The sequence below is a fragment of the Ranitomeya variabilis genome, chromosome 3 (genome assembly GCF_051348905.1).
Source record: "Ranitomeya variabilis isolate aRanVar5 chromosome 3, aRanVar5.hap1, whole genome shotgun sequence".
Classification (NCBI taxonomy): Eukaryota; Metazoa; Chordata; class Amphibia; order Anura; family Dendrobatidae; genus Ranitomeya; species Ranitomeya variabilis.
Window position 1 is genome coordinate 146,757,301 of NC_135234.1, and position 24,422 is coordinate 146,781,722.

At 46.0% G+C, this 24,422-nt stretch overlaps 1 protein-coding gene across 1 annotated transcript in view; it reads right to left on the minus strand.

Annotated features, from left to right (window-relative positions):
• PUDP (pseudouridine 5'-phosphatase) overlaps window positions 1-22,185 on the minus strand; it is a 516,315-nt gene extending 494,130 nt beyond the window's left edge. Inside the window, exon 1 of the mRNA XM_077294723.1 lies at window positions 22,002-22,185. Coding sequence (XP_077150838.1) covers window positions 22,002-22,122 — 121 coding nt within the window. The 5' untranslated portion in view covers window positions 22,123-22,185. The remainder of the gene's footprint in view (window positions 1-22,001) is intronic.
• Between the last annotated feature and the right edge of the window lie 2,237 nt (window positions 22,186-24,422).

The following is a 24,422-nucleotide window of genomic DNA, read 5'->3' on the forward strand; positions in this document are numbered from 1 at the left end:
CACAACCCTAACCCCGACACACCCCTAACCCTAATCCCAACCCTAAGCCTAACCCTAATCCCAACCCTAACCACAACCCGTCCCTAACCCTAACCACAAGCCTAATCTTAACCCTATTTCCAACCCTAGCCCTAATTCCAACCCTAACCCTAAGGCTATGTGCCCACGTTGCGGATTCGTGTGAGATTTTTGAAAAATCCGCAAGTAAAATGCACTGCGTTTTACCTGTGGATTTACCATGGATTTCCAGTGTTTTTTGTGCGGATTTCACCTGCGGATTCCTATTGAGGAACAGGTGTAAAACGCTGCGGAATCTGCACAAAGAATTTACATGCTGTGGAAAATACAATGCAGCGTTTCTGCACGGTATTTTCCGCACCATGGGCACAGCAGATTTGGTTTTCCATAGGTTTACATGGTACTGTAAACCTGATGGAAAACTGCTACAAATCCGCACCGTGTGCACATACCCTAGCCTAACTCTAACCCTAGTTCTAACCCTAAACCTAGTGGAAAAATAAAAGTAAATATATTTTCTTTATTTTATTATTGTTCTGTCTTCGCCATCTAAATTGTTACCTCTGATTATCTGTTTGCATAATCGCAGTTTCTCAGTATACAGTATTGATATATTCATGCCTTTATTCATCTGTAGTGCTTTGGCTCCCTCTAGCGGTCAGAGATATGTTGACTGTTCTATTTTTCTGCTATGTATTTTTTATGTCTGATCCTCCTTTGCAATGCATTATGGTAGCTCAGCCCACATTTCCCTCCAGTTTTCATTCACTTCCTCTAGTTTGCCTTCCAGGGAAGACGCTTACACTTCATTCCCCTTGCGATTGCATTGCCGGTATGTCTTTATGTTTTTTCTCTAGATATTTCTGCTCTATATTAGCCTAGCTTAACCAGTTGCACTCCTAGTTCAGTTACTAGCCTTCTAAATGTAATGCATAATGTTTATCATGTGTAGTATGTATCGTTCTATACCATGTACTGATTCCATGTATATCATTGTTCACAGTTTCACCGCATCAATATACCACTACGTTTAACAAAGCACAGACTCAACCACAGTCTCCTTATTGGACCCCGGTATAGCGGTTTAGCTGACTGGATAGCTACAATGAGCCTGCCTCATTTAGTGAGGACAGAACAGTGAAACGGCAGCCATCCAACTAGTGGGATTCAAGTCACCGGCTACTCAGAGACTAAATACAGCTACAGCAATCTCTGCACAGCCAAGCACTTTCCCAAGACACCATGTCTCACAAATCGCATAGAACAAGATCTGTTACTTCCGTTTCCTCAAAGACAACATCCATCACCAGCGCGGTTGCCATTGCCCGCGCAAATGCTGAAGCCGCCAAAATACGAGCGAGCTTTGCTGACCAAGAGATGCAACTTAAATTAGAAAAAGCACGCCTAGATGATGAAGAGAGAAGGTCACGCTTAGAGAGAGCACGCATAGATCATGAGAGAGCCGATCAAGAGAGAAGGATGCAGTTAGAAAAGGCACGTGTGGATGCCGCCTTAGAAAGCCTAGCAGCAAAAAGGGAAGCTGCCGCAGCCCTCGCTGAAGCGGAATCGCTAGAAGCCGCGCAAAGCCCCAAGCTGCATAGCCAAAGCAGTACGTCAAGTCTGGAGTTTCCACTACAAGACACACCACAACGCACATCTCAGTATGTTAATGAACTTCCTGATCCAAACTATAACCCTGAACCAGCACCAGAACGAGAATACGACGTCTCCAGCGAAGTGAGCGAGAGTCACCACGAGGCTCAGCTCCAGGACAGAAACAAACTCGAAAACGTGAGACAAAACGACTCTGCTAATGACTACCTTGCCCCTCACCAGGTAACCAACGTGGATCACCCTGCTGACACACCGTACGTCAGACCGAAGCAATACGACACCGGCTGGCGCCACCCTGAGGACACTAACAGGTATGAACGCACCTCACATCACTATCAGGGCGATCCATCACCAGTGTACTCCACCGACAACCGGTTCACAACAGAATTTGCCAAGTTCTTCACACGACGTGAACTGGTTGCCAAGGGACTCATGAAATTCACTGACCAAGCTGAAGGTTACAGAGCTTGGAAAGCTTCCTTCCAAAATGTAATTAGAGACTTGGGGCTACAACACAGGGAAGAGATAGACCTGTTAGTCAAATACCTGGGAGGAGAGTCAGTCAAACACGCAGTAAGGATCAGAGACATTAATATAAACCGCCCTGAGACCGGCCTCAAAGAGATCTGGAAGAGGCTGGATGAGTGTTACGGCTCAGCAGAAGTAATAGAAAGAGCCTTGTTCAAAAGAATCGATGACTTTCCTAAAATTTCTAACAAAGGTCTCCAGAAACTTAGAGAGCTAAGCGACCTACTAAAGGAAGTCCAAGTTGCCAAATACGAGGACGACCTACAGGGACTTGCATTTCTCGACACAGCCAGAGGTGTTAACCCTATAGTCCAGAAGTTGCCCTACAATCTACAGGAGAGGTGGCTCACACATGGTTCCACGTACAAATACAAACACAGTGTTCCATTTCCTCCCTTCTCCGTTTTTGTAGACTTTATACACCAACAAGCGAGAATTAGAAACGATCCTAGCTTTGACTTTGCAATGCCATATGCCACACCGTCACCACCTGCAAATCCACGCAGAACATCTGTGGCAGTACACAAGACTTATGTTTCTTCTCCAGGTTCTAATTACAGGTCTGCTGGCTGCTCCCAATCAGAGACAAAGGTGCAGGACCCTGACAAGCAGTGCCCACTTCATCAGAAGCCTCATCCTCTCCTGAAATGCAGAGCCTTCAGAGGAAAATCTATGCCAGACCGCAGAAGCTTCCTGAAAGAGAACGGTATCTGCTACAAGTGCTGCTCGTCCACAACTCATCTCGCCAAGGACTGCAAGGTCAGTGTAAAATGCACAGAATGTGGCACCACAGACCATAACACTGCTCTACACCCAGGCCCAGCTCCATGGAGTGCACAAAACACGCCAGCTGACAGTGAGCATGGCGGGGAGGAAAGGAACACTGATACAGCTACGCCAGAGATCACTTCACAATGTACCGAGGTCTGCAAAGGGACAATAGACAGTAGGTCCTGTTCAAAAATATGCCTTGTCAGAGTATACCCAAAAGGTCATAGAGACCAGGCTGTAAGACTGTATGCTATCTTGGATGATCAAAGTAATCGATCCTTGGCTAGATCAACTTTCTTTGACCTATTCAACATCAAAGGGCCAAGCACTCCCTACTCATTAAAGACATGTGCAGGTACTGTGACAACAGCAGGCAGGAAAGCTACAGACTACCAAATCAAGTCATTAGACGGACAATTCTGCCTACCACTACATACGATCATCGAATGTAACCAGATCCTAGACAACAGATCTGAAATCCCTACGCCAGATGTAGCAATCCATCACGCTCACTTAAAGCAAATAGCACACCTTATACCAGAACTCGACCATCAGGCCCAGATAATTCTGCTGTTGGGGAGAGATATCCTGCAGGTTCATAAAGTGAGACGTCATATCAATGGACTCCACAATGCTCCCTATGCCCAAAAGCTAGACCTAGGATGGGTCATAATTGGCAACGTATGCTTGGGACACATGCACGCCCCATCTTCTGTGACAAGCATGCTGACAAATACATTGGAGAAAGGACGACCATCTCTGTTTCAACCTTGTAACAATGAGTTCCATGTCAGGGAACTGCCACACAGCATCCAACTGCCCAATCATTTAATAGACTTTACTCACGACAGCAGTATAGTGTCGGGAAGCTATGAGGATCAGTTAGGGTGCACAGTCTTCCAGAGAACTAAACAGGACAACCAAGTGGCAATGTCGGTAGAGGACAAGTTGTTCTTAGAGGTAATGGACAAGGGACTCGTTAAAGATGAGACCAACAGCTGGGTCGCACCTCTTCCCTTCAAAACCCACAGACCACGTCTACCGAACAACAAAAATCAGGCATTACAACGTTTCTCCTCTCTCAAACGTAATCTGCAAAAGAAACCAGAGATGAAAGATCACTTTTTCTCCTTCATGTCAAAGATTTTTGAAAACTGTCACGCAGAACTAGCTCCCACTCTCAAAGACTCTGAAGAATGCTGGTTCCTACCCATGTTCGGAGTATACCACCCTAAGAAACCAGGCCAGATTAGAGTCGTGTTCGATTCCAGTGCCAAATTTAATGATGTCTCCCTAAATGACGTTCTACTAACAGGACCAGACCTCAATAACAAACTGCTGGGAGTACTTATGCGCTTCCGTAAGGATTCCATTGCCTTCATCGCTGACATCCAGCAAATGTTCCATTGTTTCCTTGTGAGAGAGAGAGACAGGAACTTCCTAAGATTCTTCTGGTACAGAGACAATGATCCTACTAAAGAAGTCACAGAGTACCGCATGAGAGTGCACATCTTCGACAACAGTCCTTCCCCTGCCGTCGCCATTTACGGACTCAAAAGGTCAGCTCAGGAAGGAGAAGCAGAATACGGAGAAGATGTCAGAAGATTCATAGAAAAGGACTTTTATGTCGACGACTGTCTCAAAGCAATGCCTTCAATTGAGACTGCCATCAGTCTTCTCAGGAGAGCCCAGGACATGCTTGCCTGCTCGAACCTTAGGCTTCATAAAATAGCCTCAAACAGCCAAGAACTCATGGAAGCGTTCCCTTCTCAGGACCTATGTAATGGTCTCAGAGACCTGGACCTGGGGTCAGACCCCGCACCAATGCAACGCAGCCTTGGGCTTCTCTGGAATCTACAGTCAGACACTTTCACCTTTCAGGTCAACCAGGAAGAAAGGCCTTTCACACGTAGAGGCGTCCTGTCTACCATCAATAGTCTGTACGATCCCTTGGGTTTCGCAGCTCCTGTTACTATACAAGGCAAGGCCCTACTAAGAGACTTAACTAGGGAAACATCTGACTGGGATGCACCTCTGCCACCTGATAAGAGGATCCAGTGGGAAGAGTGGAAGAACTCGTTAGCGGCACTCTCCAACCTGAATGTGCCAAGACCATACGCCCCTGTGCCATCTACTGAAATACAAAGCCAAAGACTGTACGTATTTGCAGATGCTTCTGTCAAAGCGATTGCCGCTGTTGCCTGAGAACTGTAGATTCCAAATGTCAGTGCCACATTGGTTTCATTATGGGAAAGGCCAAACTCGCACCACAACCAGAGCACACTATACCCAGGTTAGAGCTTTGTGCCGCAGTCCTAGCCATTGAGTTAGCAGAGTTCATCACATCCGAAATGGATATCGACCTGACACAGGCCAAGTTCTACTCGGACAGCAAAGTAGTCCTGGGATATATCCACAACGAAACCAGGCGATTCTACGTTTATGTCAATAACAGAGTGCTACGAATCAGGAGATCAGTTCATCCAAAGCAGTGGCATTACACACCCTTGGTTCCAGTTCCTAACGACCCTGAGGAGCCCTTGCTATTGACTCCAGCTACTCTACTTACCCAGAAAACGGGACTGTCCAGTGCCCCTCCAGGAGGATTCGACGCTAAGGACTAGGGTTGAGCGAAACGGGTCGATCATTTTCAAAAGTCGCCGACTTTTGGCTAAGTCGGCGTCTCATGAAACCCGATCCGACCCCTGTGCTTGTCGGCCATGCGGTACGCGACTTTCGCGCCAAAGTCGCGTTTCAATGACGCGAAAAGCGCCATTTCTCAGCCAATGAAGGTGAACGCAGAGTGTGGGCAGCGTGATGACATAGATCCTGGTCCCCACCATCTTAGAGAAGGGCATTGCAGTGATTGGCTTGCTGTCTGCGGCGTCACAGGGGCTATAAAGGGGCGTTCCCGCCGACCGCCATCTTACTGCTGCTGATCTGAGCTTAGGGACAGGTTGCTTCCGCTTCGTCAGAAGCAGGGAGAGCGTTAGGCAGGGTGCACTAACCACCAAACCGCTTGTGCTGCAGCGATTTCCACTGTCCAACACCACCTTCGGTGTGCAGGGACTGTGGAAGCTATTTTTTTTTTTTTTTCCCTCAGCGCTGTAGCTCATTGGGCTGCCCTAGAAGGCTCCGTGATAGCTGTATTGCTGTGTGTACGCCACTGTGGAAACCAACTGCTTTTTTCAAAGCACATATCCTCTTGTTCCTTCCTTTCTGCACAGCTATCTTTTTTGTTTGTCCACACTTTTTATTTAATTTGTGCATCAGTCCACTCCTATTGCTGCCTGCCATACCTGGCTTACATTACTGCAGGGAGATAGTAATTGTAGGACAGTCCCTGTTTTTTTTTTTTTTTTTTTTGTGGGAGATTAAGATTGGCATTTCTGCTACAGTGCCATCCCTGTGTGTGCCATCTCTCACTGAGTGGGCCATAGAAAGCCTATTTATTTTTTCCGTGATTTGTGTTCTAAATTCTACCTCAACACAAAAACACTACATCAATCAGTGGGAGAAAAATATTGGCCTCAGTCAGGGCTTGTGTGCCACTGCTGTGTGTGCTATCTCTCATTCAGTGGGCTATAGCAAGCCTATTTTTTTTTTTTTTTTTTTTTTAATATTATTTGGTTTCTAAAGTCTCCCTGAAAAAAAAAAAAATACATAAAAAAACAGTGGGAGAGTAATATTGCCCTTTCAGCTTGTGTGCCAGTCTTGACTCCTGGGTGTGCCACCTCTCTCCCTCTCATTCAGTGGGCCATAGAAAGCCTATTTATTTATTTTTTTAAATATTATTGGGTTTCTAAAGTCTCCCTTAAAAAACAAAAAATACATAAAAAAAACAGTGGGAGAGTAATATTGCCCTTTCAGCTTGTGTGCCAGGCTTGACTCCTGGGTGTGCCACCTCTCTCCCTCTCATTCAGTGGGCCATAGAAAGCCTATTTATTTTTTTTTTAAAATATTATTGGGTTTCTAAAGTCTCCCTTAAAAAACAAAAAATACATAAAAAAACAGTGGGAGAGTAATATTGCCCTTTCAGCTTGTGTGCCAGTCTTGACTCCTGGGTGTGCCACCTCTCTCCCTCTCATTCAGTGGGCCATAGAAAGCCTATTTATTTATTTTTTTAAATATTATTGGGTTTCTAAAGTCTCCCTTAAAAAACAAAAAATACATAAAAAAACAGTGGGAGAGTAATATTGCCCTTTCAGCTTGTGTGCCAGTCTTGACTCCTGGGTGTGCCACCTCTCTCTCATTCAGTGGGCCATAGAAAGCCTTTTTTTTTTTTTTTTTTTTTTTAATATTATTTGGTTTCTAAAGTCTCCCTGAGAAAAAAATAAAAATAAATTAGGTGGGAGATTAATATTGACATTAGTGCTTGAGTGACAGTCCTGCGTGTGTGTCATCTCTGTGATTTTGTGCCACAGAAAACAGAGTGTGTAACATTGTGCCTGATTTTCCTTGTGGTCTCACCAACCTGTTAAGGGATATTGAAATCATACTGAAGTTATAGCTCACCGTGTAAGTTGTTTGACAGCAACAAATAAAGTTACTTTGGTTAAGATTTTAAAACAATGAGGAAGTCTGGTGCAAGAGGTCGTCGTGGGCGTTCATTGTCAGCTGGTAATGATGGTAGTGGTAGTGGAGCATCAGGTGGTCGTGGGGATAAAAATATTCCACCTAAGTCTGGAGCTGTGGAGCCAGTTTCGTCGTCAGGCTACACAAGGCCTCGAACGCTCTCTTTTCTGGGAGTAGGAAAACCGCTTTTAAAGGCGGAGCAGCAACAGCAAGTTTTGGCTTACATTGCAGACTCAGCCTCTAGCTCTTTTGCCTCCTCTTCCGAAACTGGTAAATGTAAAAGCAGCGCGTCGCTTGTGGATGTTCACGGTCAGGGACAAGTCGCTTCCTTGTCCTCCTCAGCAAAAACTACAACAAGAGAGAAGGATGCAGCAGGCGACACAACGGGTCACTCCATGGAGCTCTTTACACATACCGTCCCTGGCTTAGAAAGTGAAACATTTAACAGGCCATGCCCATTACAAGTATATTCTGACATGGAGTGCACTGATGCACAGCCACAGCCAGAGTACTATGCTGCTCCTTTGACTCAGACCACCACATTGCCCTCTCAGGGTACAGATCCACAATCAGACCCTGATGAGACTATGTTGCCCCGCCACGAACGCTATACCACCGACCGACACAGTGACACAGACGAAGTTGCACACGAGCTCGAAGAGGAGGTAATAGATGACCCAGTTATTGACCCCGATTGGCAGCCATTGGGGGAACAGGGTGCAGGCGGCAGTAGTTCAGAAGCGGAGGTGGAGGAGGGGCCGCAGCAGGCATCAACATCGCAACAGGTTCCATCTGCCGGGCCCGTATCTGGCCCAAAACGCGTGTCAAAGCCAAAACCTGTTGGAGCACAGCGTTGCCATCCGGTTAAAGCTCAGTCTGCAATCCCTGAAAAGGGATCCGAGTCTAGGAAGAGTGCAGTCTGGCATTTTTTTAAACAACATCCAACTGATCAGCGCAAAGTCATCTGTCAAAAATGTTCAACTAGCTTAAGCAGAGGTCAGAATCTGAAAAGTCTAAATACTAGTTGCATGCATAGACACTTAACCACCATGCATTTTCAAGCCTGGACTAACTACCAAACGTCCCTCAAGGTTGTAGCACCCTCGGCCAATGAAGCTAGTCAGCAACGCAACATCCCTTCCGTCACTGTAAGGCCACCATTTTCCGCACCACCGGCAGTATCTGTGCAGGTTTCTTTGCCAGCCAAAAGCAGTCAGGGTCAGGGAATCACCAGTTTTGTAGGAGGAAATATTGCATCTAGGGCACCGGCGGAAACAATACCGTCTCCAACCGTCTCTCAGTCTGCCATGTACACCGGCACACCCGAAAGTTCCACGATCTCCAGCTCTCCAGTCCAGCTCACCCTACATGAGACTCTGGTTAGAAAAAGGAAGTACTTATCCTCGCATCCGCGTACACAGTGTTTTAACGCCCACATAGCTAGACTAATCTCGTTAGAGATGATGCCCTACCGGTTAGTTGAAAGCGAAGCTTTCAAAGCCCTGATGGAGTACGCTGAACCACGATACGAGCTACCCAGTCGACACTTTTTTTCCAGAAAAGCCATCCCAGCCCTGCACCAGCATGTTAAACAGCGCATCGTCCATGCACTCAGGCAATCTGTGAGTACAAAGGTGCACCTGACTACAGATGCATGGACCAGTAGGCATGGCCAGGGACGTTATGTGTCCATCACGGCACACTGGGTGAATGTGGTGGATGCAGGGTCCACAGGCGACATCAATTTAGGGACAGTTGTGCCTAGCCCACGGTCTAGGAAACAGTTGGCTGTAGGCGTTCGCACCCCCTCCTCCTCCTCCTCCTCGTCCTCCTGCAGAAGCTACAGCTCTTCCACAGAACGCAGTCTGCCAACCACTCCATCGGCAGATGACACTGTTGCACACCAGTTGTCCCATTATGGGCCAGCTACTGCCAAGCGTCAGCAGGCTGTATTGGCTATGAAGTGCTTGGGCGACAACAGACACACCGCGGAAGTTCTGTCCGAGTTCTTGCAACAAGAAACACAGTCGTGGCTGGGCACAGTAGATCTTGAGGCAGGCAAGGTAGTGAGTGATAACGGAAGGAATTTCATGGCTGCCATCTCCCTTTCCCAACTGAAACACATTCCTTGCCTGGCTCACACCTTAAACCTGGTGGTGCAGTGCTTATTGAAAACTTATCCTGGGTTCTCCGACCTGCTCCTCAAAGTGCGTGCACTTTGCTCACATATCCGACGTTCGCCTGTACACGCCAGCCGTATGCAGACCTATCAGCGGTCTTTGAACCTTCCCCAGCATCGCCTAATCATAGACGTTGCAACAAGGTGGAACTCAACACTGCACATGCTTCAGAGACTGTGCGAACAGAGGCGTGCTGTTATTTATTTGTGGGAGGATACACGGGCAGGCAGTAGGATGGCAGACATGGAGTTGTCAGGTGTGCAGTGGTCTAAGATACAAGACATGTGTCAAGTCCTTCAGTGTTTTGAGGAATGCACACGGCTGGTTAGTGCAGACAACGCCGTAATAAGCATGAGCATCCCCCTAATGCGTCTGCTGATGCAAAGTTTGACGCACATAAAGGAGCAGGCGTCTGCACCAGAGGAAGAGGAAAGCCTTGATGACAGTCAGCCATTGTCTGGTCAGGGCAGTGTACAGGACGAGGTAGCGGGCGAAGAGGAGGTGGAGGACGAGGAGGATGATGGGGATGAGTATATTTTTAATGCCGAACCTTTCCCGGGGGCACAGGAAATTGGTTGCGTGTCACGGCCGGGTTCTGGTTTTTTGAGGGACACAAGTGACGTAGATTTGCCTGCAACTGCCCCTCAACCAATCACAACCGGAGATTTTACAACTGGAACTTTGGCCCACATGGCGGATTATGCCTTACGTATCCTAAAAAGGGACACACGCATTACGAAAATGATGAACGATGACGATTACTGGTTGGCCTGCCTCCTTGATCCACGCTATAAAGGCAAATTGCAAAATATTATGCCACATGAGAACTTGGAACTAATATTAGCAACCAAACAATCAACTCTTGTTGACCGTTTGCTTCAGGCATTCCCAGCACACAGCGCACGTGATCGTTCTCACACGAGCTCCAGGGGGCAGCAGACTAGGAGTGTTAGGGGTGCACACATCAGAAGTGGCGTTGGACAGAGGGGTTTTCTGACCAGGTTGTGGAGTGATTTTGCTATGACTGCAGACAGGACAGGTACTGCTGCATCAATTGAAAGTGACAGGAGACAACATTTGTCCAGTATGGTTACTAACTATTTTTCATCCCTTATCGATGTTCTCCCTCAACCGTCATTCCCATTTGATTACTGGGCCTCCAAATTAGACACCTGGCCAGAATTGGCAGAATATGCATTGCAGGAGCTTGCTTGCCCGGCAGCAAGTGTCCTATCAGAAAGAGTATTCAGTGCTGCAGGTTCAATATTAACCGAAAAAAGGACTCGTCTGGCTACCCAAAATGTTGACGATCTAACATTCATTAAAATGAACCACAACTGGATTTCGAAATCTTTTGCCCCACCTTGCCCGGCCGACACCTAGCTTTCCTATGAAAGGCTCTTGCCTATGAATTACTTTTCTAATGTCTAATTTGCTGCAGCTGATTGTACAGCATACGACATGTTTACACCTCCCTAAATGGCCAAACTCCCCACACGGGGCCGTGGTATCGCGACTTGGCGCAAGCACCCGTGAGACTGCTGTTTGTCTGAAGAGGTGGGTGTGCTCGCTTTTGGTTGACGGCATTGCTACTGGGTCCCTCATAGTACAATGTAGTGTCTCTGGCGGTGGTGGTGCACACCCAACGTCAGACACACCGTTGTAACATGAGGGGCCCTGGGGCGGTCCCGCCGGCCTCTAGAGAGTTCCCCCCTACCCCAGCTCAAAATGTGCTCTACCACATGCAAAATTATGTCGCACAGCTCCACCAATCTTTAGTCTATTTGCTGACATCATTCAATGTCTGGCACTGACAATACAAATTTGTAGACATCTACGATGCAACTTAAAGTAGTCTGTGTCTGTGTCCTATATTGGCACCATTAAATAGTTACTGCCAAATTACTATGTCAGAAACTCAGCAGATGAGCCCACCCCTGTACCTAAGTATGCCACCTTTTTTTTTGTTTTGGTTGTTTTGCGAGACATTAACATCTATTTATATTTTGGGAGTACTGGGACAGACACTCCTTGCACTACTCCTCCACTCACCACCAAGCTGCCCGTGTATCCATGTAACCGCTGTAAAACTGCCATGAGCCTATTGTTTGTTATTTTAGGCCTTTGAAGCCTGTCTGCGGTCCCTCCTTCCACTAGTCCTCCACTGACCAGACCACTGCTGCCCGTGTACCCCTGGAACCAATTATAAAGTGCCTACAGCCAGCCCATTTTTTTATGTTAGGCCTTTGAAGCCTGTCTGCGGTCCCTCCTTCCACTAGTCCTCCACTGGCCAGACCACTGCTGCCTGTGTACCCCTGGAACCAATTATAAAGTGCCTACAGCCAGCCCATTTTTTTATGTTAGGCCTTTGAAGCCTGTCTGCGGTCCCTCCTTCCACTAGTCCTCCACTGGCCAGACCACTGCTGCCCGTGTACCCCTGGAACCAATTATAAAGTGCCTACAGCCAGCCCATTTTCTTATGTTAGGCCTTTGAAGCCTGTCTGCGGTCCCTACTTTAAATACTCCTCCACTGACCACCAAGCTGCCTGCCCGTGTATCCATGTAACCGCTGTAAAACTGCCATGAGCCTATTGTTTGTTATTTTAGGCCTTTGAAGCCTGTCTGCGGTCCCTCCTTCCACTAGTCCTCCACTGACCAGACCACTGCTGCCCGTGTACCCCTGGAACCAATTATAAAGTGCCTACAGCCAGCCCATTTTCTTATGTTAGGCCTTTGAAGCCTGTCTGCGGTCCCTACTTTAACCCCTTCAAGTCGCGGCCCTTTTTCGTTTTTGTGTTTTCGTTTTTCGCTCCCCTCCTTCCCAGAGCCATAATTTTTTATTTTTCCGTCAATATGGCCATGTGACGGCTTATTTTTTGCGGGACGAGTTGTACTTTTGAACAACATCATTGGTTTTACCATGTCATGTACTAGAAAACGGGAAAAAAATTCCAAGTGCGGTGAAATTGCAAAAAAAGTGCAATCCCACACTTGTTTTTTGTTTGGCTTTTTTGCTAGGTTCACTAAATGCTAAAACTGACCTGCCATTATGATTCTCTAGGTCATTGTGAGTTCATAGACACCTAACATGTCTAGGTTATTTTTTATCCAAGTGGTGAAAAAAAATTCCAAACTTTGCTTAAAAAAAAAAAAAAAAAAAAAAAAAAAGTGCAATTTTCCGATACCCGTAGCGTCTCCAATTTTCGTGATCTGGGGTCTGTTGAGGGCTTATTTTTTGCGTGCCGAGCTGATGTTTTTAATGATACCATTTCGGCGCAGATACATTCTTTTAATCGCCCGTTATTGTATTTTAACGCAATGTCGCGGCGACCAAAAAAACGTAATTCTGGCGTTTCGGATTTTTTTCTCGCTACGCTGTTTAGCGATCAGGTTAATGCTTTTTTTTAATTGATAGATCGGGCGATTCTGAACGCAGCGATACCAAATATGTGTAGGTTTTTTTTTTTTTTTAATTGTTTTATTTAGGATGGGGCGAAAGGGGGGTGATTTAAACTTTTATATTTTTAATATTTTTTTCACATTTTTAAAAACTTTTTTTTTCACTTTTGCCATGCTTCAATAGCCTCCAAGGGAGGCTAGAAGCAGGCACAGCCCGATCAGCTCTGCTACATAACAGCGATCATCAGATCGCTGTTATGTAGCTGAAATGCAGGTGTGCTGTGAGCGCCGACCACAGGGGGGCGCTCACAGCAGGCCGGCATCAGTAACCATAGAGGTCTCAAGGACCTCTATGGTTACCTTCCTGATGCATCGCCGACCCCCGATCATGTGACGGGGGTCGGCGATGACGTCATTTCCGGCTGCCCGGCCGGATGCGGTAGTTAAATGCCGCTGTCTGCATTTGACAGCGGCATTTAACAGGTTAATAGCGGCGGGTGAATAGCGATTTCACCCGCCGCTATTGCGCGCACATGTCAGCTGTACAAAACAGCTGACATGTCGCGACTTTGATGTGCGCTCACCGCCGGAGCGCACATCAAAGCAGGGGACCCGACATGCGCAGTACATGTACGGCGCATGTCGCGAAAGGGTTAAATACTCCTCCACTGACCACCAAGCTGCCTGCCCGTGTATCCATGTAACCGCTGTAAAACTGCCATGAGCCTATTGTTTGTTATTTTAGGCCTTTGAAGCCTGTCTGCGGTCCCTCCTTCCACTAGTCCTCCACTGACCAGACCACTGCTGCCCGTGTACCCCTGGAACCAATTATAAAGTGCCTACAGCCAGCCCATTTTCTTATGTTAGGCCTTTGAAGCCTGTCTGCGGTCCCTACTTTAAATACTCCTCCACTGACCACCAAGCTGCCTGCCCGTGTATCCATGTAACCGCTGTAAAACTGCCATGAGCCTATTGTTTGTTATTTTAGGCCTTTGAAGCCTGTCTGCGGTCCCTCCTTCCACTAGTCCTCCACTGACCAGACCACTGCTGCCCGTGTACCCCTGGAACCAATTATAAAGTGCCTACAGCCAGCCCATTTTCTTATGTTAGGCCTTTGAAGCCTGTCTGCGGTCCTTCCTTCCACTAGTCCTCCACTGGCCAGACCACTGCTGCCCGTGTACCCCTGGAACCAATTATAAAGTGCCTACAGCCAGCCCATTTTCTTATGTTAGGCCTTTGAAGCCTGTCTGCGGTCCCTACTTTAAATACTCCTCCACTGACCACCAAGCTGCCTGCCCGTGTATCCATGTAACCGCTGTAAAACTGCCATGAGCCTATTGTTTGTTATTTTAGGCCTTTGAAGCCTGTCTGCGGTCCCTCCTTCCACTAGTCCTCCACTGACCAGACCACTGCTGCCCGTGTACCCCTGGAACCAATTATAAAGTGCCTACAGCCAGCCCATTTTCTTATGTTAGGCCTTTGAAGCCTGTCTGCGGTCCCTCCTTCCACTAGTCCTCCACTGACCAGACCACTGCTGCCCGTGTACCCCTGGAACCAATTATAAAGTGCCTACAGCCAGCCCATTTTTTTATGTTAGGCCTTTGAAGCCTGTCTGCGGTCCCTCCTTCCACTAGTCCTCCACTGGCCAGACCACTGCTGCCCGTGTACCCCTGGAACCAATTATAAAGTGCCTACAGCCAGCCCATTTTCTTATGTTAGGCCTTTGAAGCCTGTCTGCGGTCCCTACTTTAAATACTCCTCCACTGACCACCAAGCTGCCTGCCCGTGTATCCATGTAACCGCTGTAAAACTGCCATGAGCCTATTGTTTGTTATGTTAGGCCTTTGATAGCCTGTCTGCGGTCCCTACTTTAAATACTCCTCCACTCACCACCAAGCTGCCTGCCCGTCTATCCATGTAACCGCTGTAAAACTGCAATGAGCCTATTGTTTGTTATTTTAGGCCTTTGATAGCCTGTCTGCGGCCCCTACTTGCAATACTCCTCCACTGACCACAATGCTGCCTGGAGTGCCTGCCTGTGTATCCATGTAACCGATGTAAAACTGCCAAGACTGCCTACTGTTTGTTATTTTAGGCCTTTGATAGCCTGTCTGCAGCCCCTACTTGCAATACTCCTCCACTGACCACACCAATGCTGCCCGTGTACCCCTGGAACCTATTTAAAAGTTCATAGAGCCTAGTTATATATTTTATTTACTATTAATAAGGCCATGATGGACTACGCTGTACCACGCTACAAGCTAACCAGTCGACACTTCTTTTGCGAGAAAAGCCATCCCAACCCTCCACCAGCATGTAGAAGACCGCATTGTCCATGCACTCTGGCAATCTGTGAGTACAAAGGTGCACCTGACAACAGACGCATGGACCTGTAGGCATGGCCACGGAAGATTACGTGTCCATTACGGCGCAATGGGTTAATGTGGTGGATGCATGGTCCACAGGGGACAGCCTACTAAGTCTGTCTGCAGTCCCTAATTCAAATTGTCCTCCACTGTCTAAATCGGAGCTTCCACCTTCTGGCTTTCGGCCTATAGTATCAGAAATTAAACTGCATTTGGCCTTCAACTTTGGTTAGGGCCTACTAACGGCTTCTGCCCCTCCCTGGTGTTGCCCTCAACTAAATAAAGCTGAGCTTCAACCTTCTGCTCCAAATTACCATTTTAAAAAATGCAATAGGCTTTTCCGGCCTACTAAAGGTGTCTGTCTGTGTGCCCCTGCCTGGTGTTGCCCTAAACTAAATAAAGCTGAGCTTCAACCTTCTGCTCCAAATTACCATTTTAAAAAATGCAATAGGCTTTTCCGGCCTACTAAAGGTGTCTGTCTGTGTGCCCCTGCCTGGTGTTGTCCTCAACTAAATAAAGCTGAGCTTCAACCTTCTGCTCCAAATTACCATTTTAAAAAATGCAATAGGCTTTTCCGGCCTACTAAAGGTGTCTGTCTGTGTGCCCCTGCCTGGTGTTGTCCTCAACTAAATAAAGCTGAGCTTCAACCTTCCGGCTCTCATTAAGTGGTTTAAAAAAAAAAAAATGGTGGTTAGGGCCTACTAACGGCTTCTGCCCCTCCCTGGTGTTGCCCTCAACTAAATAAAGCTGAGCTTCAACCTTCTGCTCCAAATTACCATTTTAAAAAATGCAATAGGCTTTTCCGGCCTACTAAAGGTGTCTGTCTGTGTGCCCCTGCCTGGTGTTGTCCTCAACTAAATAAAGCTGAGCTTCAACCTTCTGCTCCAAATTACCATTTTAAAAAATGCAATAGGCTTTTCCGGCCTACTAAAGGTGTCTGTCTGTGTGCCCCTGCCTGGTGTTGTCCTCAACTAAATAAAGCTGAGCTTCAACCTTCCGGCTCTCATTAAGTGGTTTAAAAAAAAAAAAAAATGGTGGTTAGGGCCTACTAACGGCTTCTGCCCCTCCCTGGTGTTGCCCTCAACTAAATAAAGCTGAGCTTCAACCTTCTGCTCCAAATTACCATTTTAAAAAATGCAATAGGCTTTTCCGACCTACTAAAGGTGTCTGTCTGTGTGCCCCTGCCTGGTGTTGTCCTCAACTAAATAAAGCTGAGCTTCAACCTTCCGGCTCTCATTAAGTGGTTTTAAAAAAAAAAAATGGTGGTTAGGGCCTACTAACGGCTTCTGCCCCTCCCTGGTGTTGCCCTCAACTAAATAAAGCTGAGCTTCAACCTTCTTCTCCAAATTACCATTTTAAAAAATGCAATAGGCTTTTCCGGCCTACTAAAGGTGTCTGCCCCTCCCTGGTGTTGTCCTCAACTGAACAAAGCTGAGCTTCCACATTCTGGCTTTCGCCCTATACTATCAGATATTAAACTGCATTTGGCCTACTAGTGTGGTTAGGCCCTTGAAACAGTGTCTGCTGCTCTTGGGTTTGCTACTCCACTGAACAAAGCAATGCCGCCTGTTTAGTCCTGTTACCAATTTTGAACTGCATGTAGCCTACTTTATTCTTTGGCCCTATATCTGTTTCCTCCTCATCCTGCCCATTGCCCAGCCACTGCTAAATGAGTCTGCTGGTACATTGACCTAGACCACTACATTCCCCTTGTACTCTACACAGCCAGAATCTGACCCTGCTGAAAGTAAGGTTCCCCTTCCCGCATGTTATACCACCTTACACAGGGACAAAGAGGAAGGTGCAGATGAAAGTGCAGGTTCCTTCATCAGGTGGGGGGGCATACTCGTTGGCGACGTCACTGGCACAGGGCCCCTCAGAGTACGCAAAAGTGTCGCTGCTGGTGGGAGGCGCCCCCGCCATGCAAACACACCGCCGTACTTTGAGGGGCCCTGTGCCAGTGGCAATGCGAACGAGTGGGCCCCCCCCTGCTTGCTCAGGATCACAGCACTTGCAACTTTTAAATACTTACCTTTCCCTGCAACACCGCCGTGACGTAGTCCGCATTTCCTGGGCCCACGAAAAACTTGAGCCAGCCCTACTCCCCCCACAACTTTCCCCCAATTCCCTATGCCCAACTATTATTATACAGTTAATTAAGATTGGCAAGCTTCAGAAACAAGAATGGATGTTTTTGGCATTAAAATGGGCACTGTAGGTGTTTTCCTGGCCTCCACTCACTGCCGACTATGCTTCCCCATTGACTTGCATTGGGTTTCGTGTTTCGGTCGATCCCCGACTTTTAGCGATAATCGGCCGACTGCACTCGACTCTGGACAAAATCGGGTTTCCCAAAACCCTACTCGATCTTAAAAAAATGAAAGTCGCTCAACCCTACTAAGGACCTCTACAAGCGCCAATGGAGACAGGTACAAAGTCTTGCAAATACTTTCTGGGACAGGTGGCGCAAACAATATTTGTCTACTCTGCAGCCACGTACGAAGTGGCAATCTACTAAACCTATTCTGAACGTAGGTGACCTTGTTCTTGTGAAGGACTGTCAAATTCACCGGAACCAGTGGCCACTTGGTCTAGTTACCGCAACGTTCCCCAGCAAGGATGACAATGTCCGCAAAGTTGAACTAAGGATGACCAAAGGGAATGAACCTAAGACATTTTCCAGACCGGTATCTGAACTGGTCCTATTGTTGCCTTCGGAAGAAAGGAGTAGTGACATCCGTTGATGTCAGACGGGGAGTGTTCTGTCTCCGCCATCTAAATTGTTACCTCTGATTATCTGTTTGCATAATCGCAGTTTCTCAGTATACAGTATTGATATATTCATGCCTTTATTCATCTGTAGTGCTTTGGCTCCCTCTAGCGGTCAGAGATATGTTGACTGTTCTATTTTTCTGCTATGTATTTTTTATGTCTGATCCTCCTTTGCAATGCATTATGGTAGCTCAGCCCACATTTCCCTCCAGTTTTCATTCACTTCCTCTAGTTTGCCTTCCAGGGAAGACGCTTACACTTCATTCCCCTTGCGATTGCATTGCCGGTATGTCTTTATGTTTTTTCTCTAGATATTTCTGCTCTATATTAGCCTAGCTTAACCAGTTGCACTCCTAGTTCAGTTACTAGCCTTCTAAATGTAATGCATAATGTTTATCATGTGTAGTATGTATCGTTCTATACCATGTACTGATTCCATGTATATCATTGTTCACAGTTTCACCGCATCAATATACCACTACGTTTAACAAAGCACAGACTCAACCACAGTCTCCTTATTGGACCCCGGTATAGCGGTTTAGCTGACTGGATAGCTACAATGAGCCTGCCTCATTTAGTGAGGACAGAACAATTATTGTCCTTACCTATGGGGGTGATAAAGGGGGGGGGGGTGCATTTGCTATTTTTTTTATTTTGATCACTGTGATAGGTTTTATCACAGTGATCAAAATGTACCTGGAACGAATCCCGCTGCTGGTCCGGTTCCGGCGCCTCCCATCTTCATCAGATGACGTCCTCTTCTGGTCTTCATGCTGTGGCTCCAGCGCAGGTGTACTTTGCCCTGTTGAGGGCAGAGCAAAGTACTGCAGTGCGCAGGCGAGGGCCTCTCTGACCTTTCCCGGCGCCTGCGCACTGCAGTACTCTGCTCTGCCCTCAACAGGGCAAAGTACACCTGCGCAGGAGCCACAGCGTGAAGACCAGAAGAGCACGTCATCTGAAGAAGATGGGAGGCGCCGGACCAGCAGCGGGAACGCCCCTGGGTGAGTATAATCTAACTTTTTTTCTCATCTTTTAGGATACATCGGGGGCTTATCTACAGCATTCCAGAATGCTGTAGATAATTCCCTGATGCCGATGAGCTTACCTCACCCGCGATTTTTGGGGTGACAGATTCCCTTTAAGCCCTTTCAACTCCACTGGGGCTGAAGGCATATGCTAATGCCAACCACACTGCGCTCTTACTCACCACCACTGCACGCAAAACTTGCACAGTGCAAAAACCTTGCTTATACAAGCGATAATTCAGACACTTCGATCTCAATTCAGGGATATCTGTTACATTTGTCTCAAATATCGAGCATCATGTGCAAATTAAAGTTAAAAAATACATTGTGTGTTGAGCATACAGAATCTAACTGAGGGCACAGTCAGACGGCCGTATAAGATGGGCAAGGATTGCTTTGCAATGTTCGGACTGGCTGGTGGTTGTCCTGTCAGGAGAGAAGCCAGCCAGTCTGTGCACTGCGAAGTGATTGTCGTCTGAGTCATGCGGCCATCTGACTTTGCCCTCAAAGGCATAATTGCAATCAAATTTGCAGGTCGTACATAGCACATATAACATAAGCAGTATTACATGGCATGAAACTAAACAAAATATATACTACAAAACAACAGCATTTGCATAGCAATAAAATGACTGCAGTGCAGTACTGAATTAGAAAATGTGTTGTTGTTTTTTTTTCCCAGTTGATGACCTACATGTGGTACAAGTTCTATCAGTGAAAATCAAGGAACTCGCATATGACAAATGGATATCTGAATGAGTTATAAACTATGACGCGTTTGTTAATAGGGTCATAAAACTTTTTCATCGAAAAAGGCACAAAAAACAAAAGACCCAAAAAACAGTCATAGTTGTATGAAACTTTGCGGCTCCAGTTCATCATTTGCATTTTTTTTTTTTAAAGCAACTTTATTTTGTAGCAGCCGATTTTATTTTTTGCATAATGTTCTTCACAATGGTGCATCCAGGATGACCGCACAAAATCAAAGCTGGCCTATTTTTCTTTGTTATCACTTCTTTTAAGCCTTTTAATCCTTCATAATATTGCACCTTAACTTCCAATTGCGTAACAACGAAAGGTAGGTAGTAAAGGCAGGTAGAAAATGCATGTGTTTTTAGTGTGTTTCTACAGTGGAAATGCATAGAAAAGCATGTAATCCACACATGACTGTATCAATGAAGCAAAAACCAAATACCAAAAAGTGAGAAAAATCACAATAAACACACTCAAAAATGCAATGAAAAAATATGTCACAATTTACTTAGCAGCCTAAGGCTACATTCTCACCATGAGCTTTTTGCAAGTTTTTGATACTGCAAATATTCTGCAGCTATTATGGTAATTAGGAAACTTGCGCTTTTTCCATTAGGTTTTTTAACATGCATTTTTATCGCATTTTTAGCAGTGCGGGTTTTGTCTTTTTTGGATTGATACTTCCTGGTATTTTGCTTTTGATAAAACTTTCTTGTTAGTGTGAATTACATGTATTTTTCATGTGTTTTTTACCTGCAGATGCAGATAAAACTCAGCGTACCCACAAGAGAAGTGGACATGTGGCGGTTTGAAACTCGCACCGCAGATCTGTTTACACGGACTAAAAAAGCACAGTGGGCAGGCTTATATATCAGTATTTGTAAGCCAAAACCAGGAGTGGGTGATCAATACAGAAGTGGTGACGTGTTTCTATTATACTTTTCCTCTGATTGTTCCACTCATGGATTTGGCTTACAAATACAGAGTTGTAAACTTCACGAAATATTGGAGGTCAGAACCTCAGGCAATAATGGAGGAAAAACCGCAGGAAATTCTGTAGGTAAATTACCTCACAAAATACTGAATGTGTGAATGAGGCCTAAACCGTCTGAATAAGTAAAACCTCGCCTACAGTGTCGAAAAAAAATGATAAAAACTGCAAATAATGAATTGGGGCCACAGGTTTTTTCTTTCCAATATGCAGCATGTTCCGATGCCATTTGTAGCCGGCACTGCAGTACTAAAGCCGATTACATTTGATTGCGTCGGTTTCTGGAGTTCACATATTTGCAGTCTCTGTTTTCTAACATCAGTAATTCAGCAACATGAAAGAAAAGTTAATTGTTCAACGACAAAAAAAAAATGAATATACAAAAAACAAACAACGTAACAAAAACTAATATAATGTGAAAGTAAACTAAATAGTCCGTGAACTAATCCATACTGCACACTGACAGCCCATTGTCCTCTGCAGCCTAAGTGTTCTCCCCCTGGGGCAGTACAGTACACCTGACTAGCCCCGGCCCCACAAGGAAAGCTGGAGCTGCCAGCATAGCGGAGTTACTGTGGTCATCCGAGTTCCTGACTACAACAGATATTACGGTAATGGAGAAGCCGCACCCTGTGGAAGTACCGGGCTGACTAGTGAGCATAGCGCCTGCGTCTCTGCACTAAGGGCCAATAGGTGCCCCACGTACACGGGGTTTCCCTGTATGCCCAGCAGGGCCGACCATATAAGACGTCAGCAGGAAGTCATTCTATCCTATTAGCAGAAGTGACAGTCAGAGCATCACACCCGCTCCCTGCAGAGCACTGCACCTCTAGTAATGGCAGGCAGTAATGCCAGCTGCTGCAGTGCGTGACAAGAAGGAACCGGTGCACAAGAAGGAAGGGAAAGCGTTAACAGCCGGCGTGGTATTAACACTGTCCTTCCCAGAGGGACGAGCAGCAGTAATGCAGTGTGGTAAATCGGCACATGAGGGGAGAACGCGTGTACACACCGAGCAGGAGGCCGTCCATGTCAAAGATGATGTGGGTGACAGGCTGCAGCGTGCGGGGTGACAGCGCCATGCTGGTCAGTGGAGAGTTCAGCCGGCCCTGACTGCACAGTGCAGCGTCCATGGGCTGAGGAAATGAGCGGGCAGCACAGACACACCTCAAGGACAACCATCACCTAACCGTGGGAGCGGCCGCGCCGAACCTCACACATCTCTAGTCTTACCATCATAAATGATCAGGGTTGAGCCTAGAGTGTATGGGCTGCTTCCAGGTCCTGACTGCAGCCCATACACTCTAGCCGGCTCACTGTGAAGATGCTAGAGTGTATGGGCTCCTTCCTGGTTCCCTGACTGCAGCCCATACACTCTAGCCGGCTCACTACTGAAGATGCTAGAGTGTATGGGCTCCTTCCTGGTATATATTATTGTAGATACAGACCGTACGGGCTCCTTCCTGGTATATATTATTGTAGATACAGACTGTACGGACTCCTGTCAGGTATATATTATTGTAGATATAGACTGTATGGGCTCCTGTCAGGTATATATTATTGTAGATACAGACTGTATGGGCTCCTGTCAGGTATATATTATTGTAGATACAGACTGTACGGGCTCCTGTCAGGTATATATTATTGTAGATACAGACCGTACGGGCTCCTGTCAGGTATATATTATTGTAGATACAGACTGTACGGGCTCCTGTCAGGTATATATTATTGTAGATATAGACTGTATGGGCTCCTGTCAGGTATATATTATTGTAGATATAGACTGTACGGGCTCCTGTCAGGTATATATTATTGTAGATACAGACTGTACGGGCTCCTGTCAGGTATATATTATTGTAGATATAGACTGTACAGACTCCTGTCAGGCATATATTATTGTAGATACAGACTGTACGGACTCCTGTCAGGTATATATTATTGTAGATACAGACTGTACGGGCTCCTGTCAGGTATATATTATTGTAGATACAGACTGTACGGGCTCCTGTCAGGTATATATTATTGTAGATACAGACTGTACGGGCTCCTGTCAGGTATATATTATTGTAGATACAGACTGTACGGGCTCCTGTCAGGTATATATTATTGTAGATACAGACCGTACGGGCTCCTGTCAGGTATATATTATTGTAGATACAGACTGTACGGGCTCCTGTCAGGTATATATTATTGTAGATATAGACTGTATGGGCTCCTGTCAGGTATATATTATTGTAGATATAGACTGTACGGGCTCCTGTCAGGTATATATTATTGTAGATACAGACTGTACGGGCTCCTGTCAGGTATATATTATTGTAGATATAGACTGTACAGACTCCTGTCAGGCATATATTATTGTAGATACAGACTGTACGGACTCCTGTCAGGTATATATTATTGTAGATACAGACTGTACGGGCTCCTGTCAGGTATATATTATTGTAGATACAGACTGTACGGGCTCCTGTCAGGTATATATTATTGTAGATACAGACCGTACGGGCTCCTGTCAGGTATATATTATTGTAGATACAGACTGTACGGGCTCCTGTCAGGTATATATTATTGTAGATATAGACTGTATGGGCTCCTGTCAGGTATATATTATTGTAGATATAGACTGTACGGGCTCCTGTCAGGTATATATTATTGTAGATACAGACTGTACGGGCTCCTGTCAGGTATATATTATTGTAGATATAGACTGTACAGACTCCTGTCAGGCATATATTATTGTAGATACAGACTGTACGGACTCCTGTCAGGTATATATTATTGTAGATACAGACTGTACGGGCTCCTGTCAGGTATATATTATTGTAGATACAGACTGTATGGGCTCCTGTCAGGTATATATTATTGTAGATACAGACTGTACGGGCTCCTGTCAGGTATATATTATTGTAGATATAGACTGTACGGGCTCCTGTCAGGTATATATTATTGTAGATACAGACTGTACGGGCTCCTGTCAGGTATATATTATTGTAGATATAGACTGTATGGGCTCCTGTCAGGTATATATTATTGTAGAAATAGACTGTACGGGCTCCTGTCAGGTATATATTATTGTAGATATAGACTGTACGGGCTCCTGTCAGGTATATATTATTGTAGATACAGACTGTACGGGCTCCTGTCAGGTATATATTATTGTAGATATAGACTGTATGGGCTCCTGTCAGGTATATATTATTGTAGATACAGACTGTACGGGCTCCTGTCAGGTATATATTATTGTAGATACAGACCGTACGGGCTCCTGTCAGGTATATATTATTGTAGATACAGACTGTACGGGCTCCTGTCAGGTATATATTATTGTAGATATAGACTGTATGGGCTCCTGTCAGGTATATATTATTGTAGAAATACACTGTACGGGCTCCTGTCAGGTATATATTATTGTAGATACAGACTGTACGGGCTC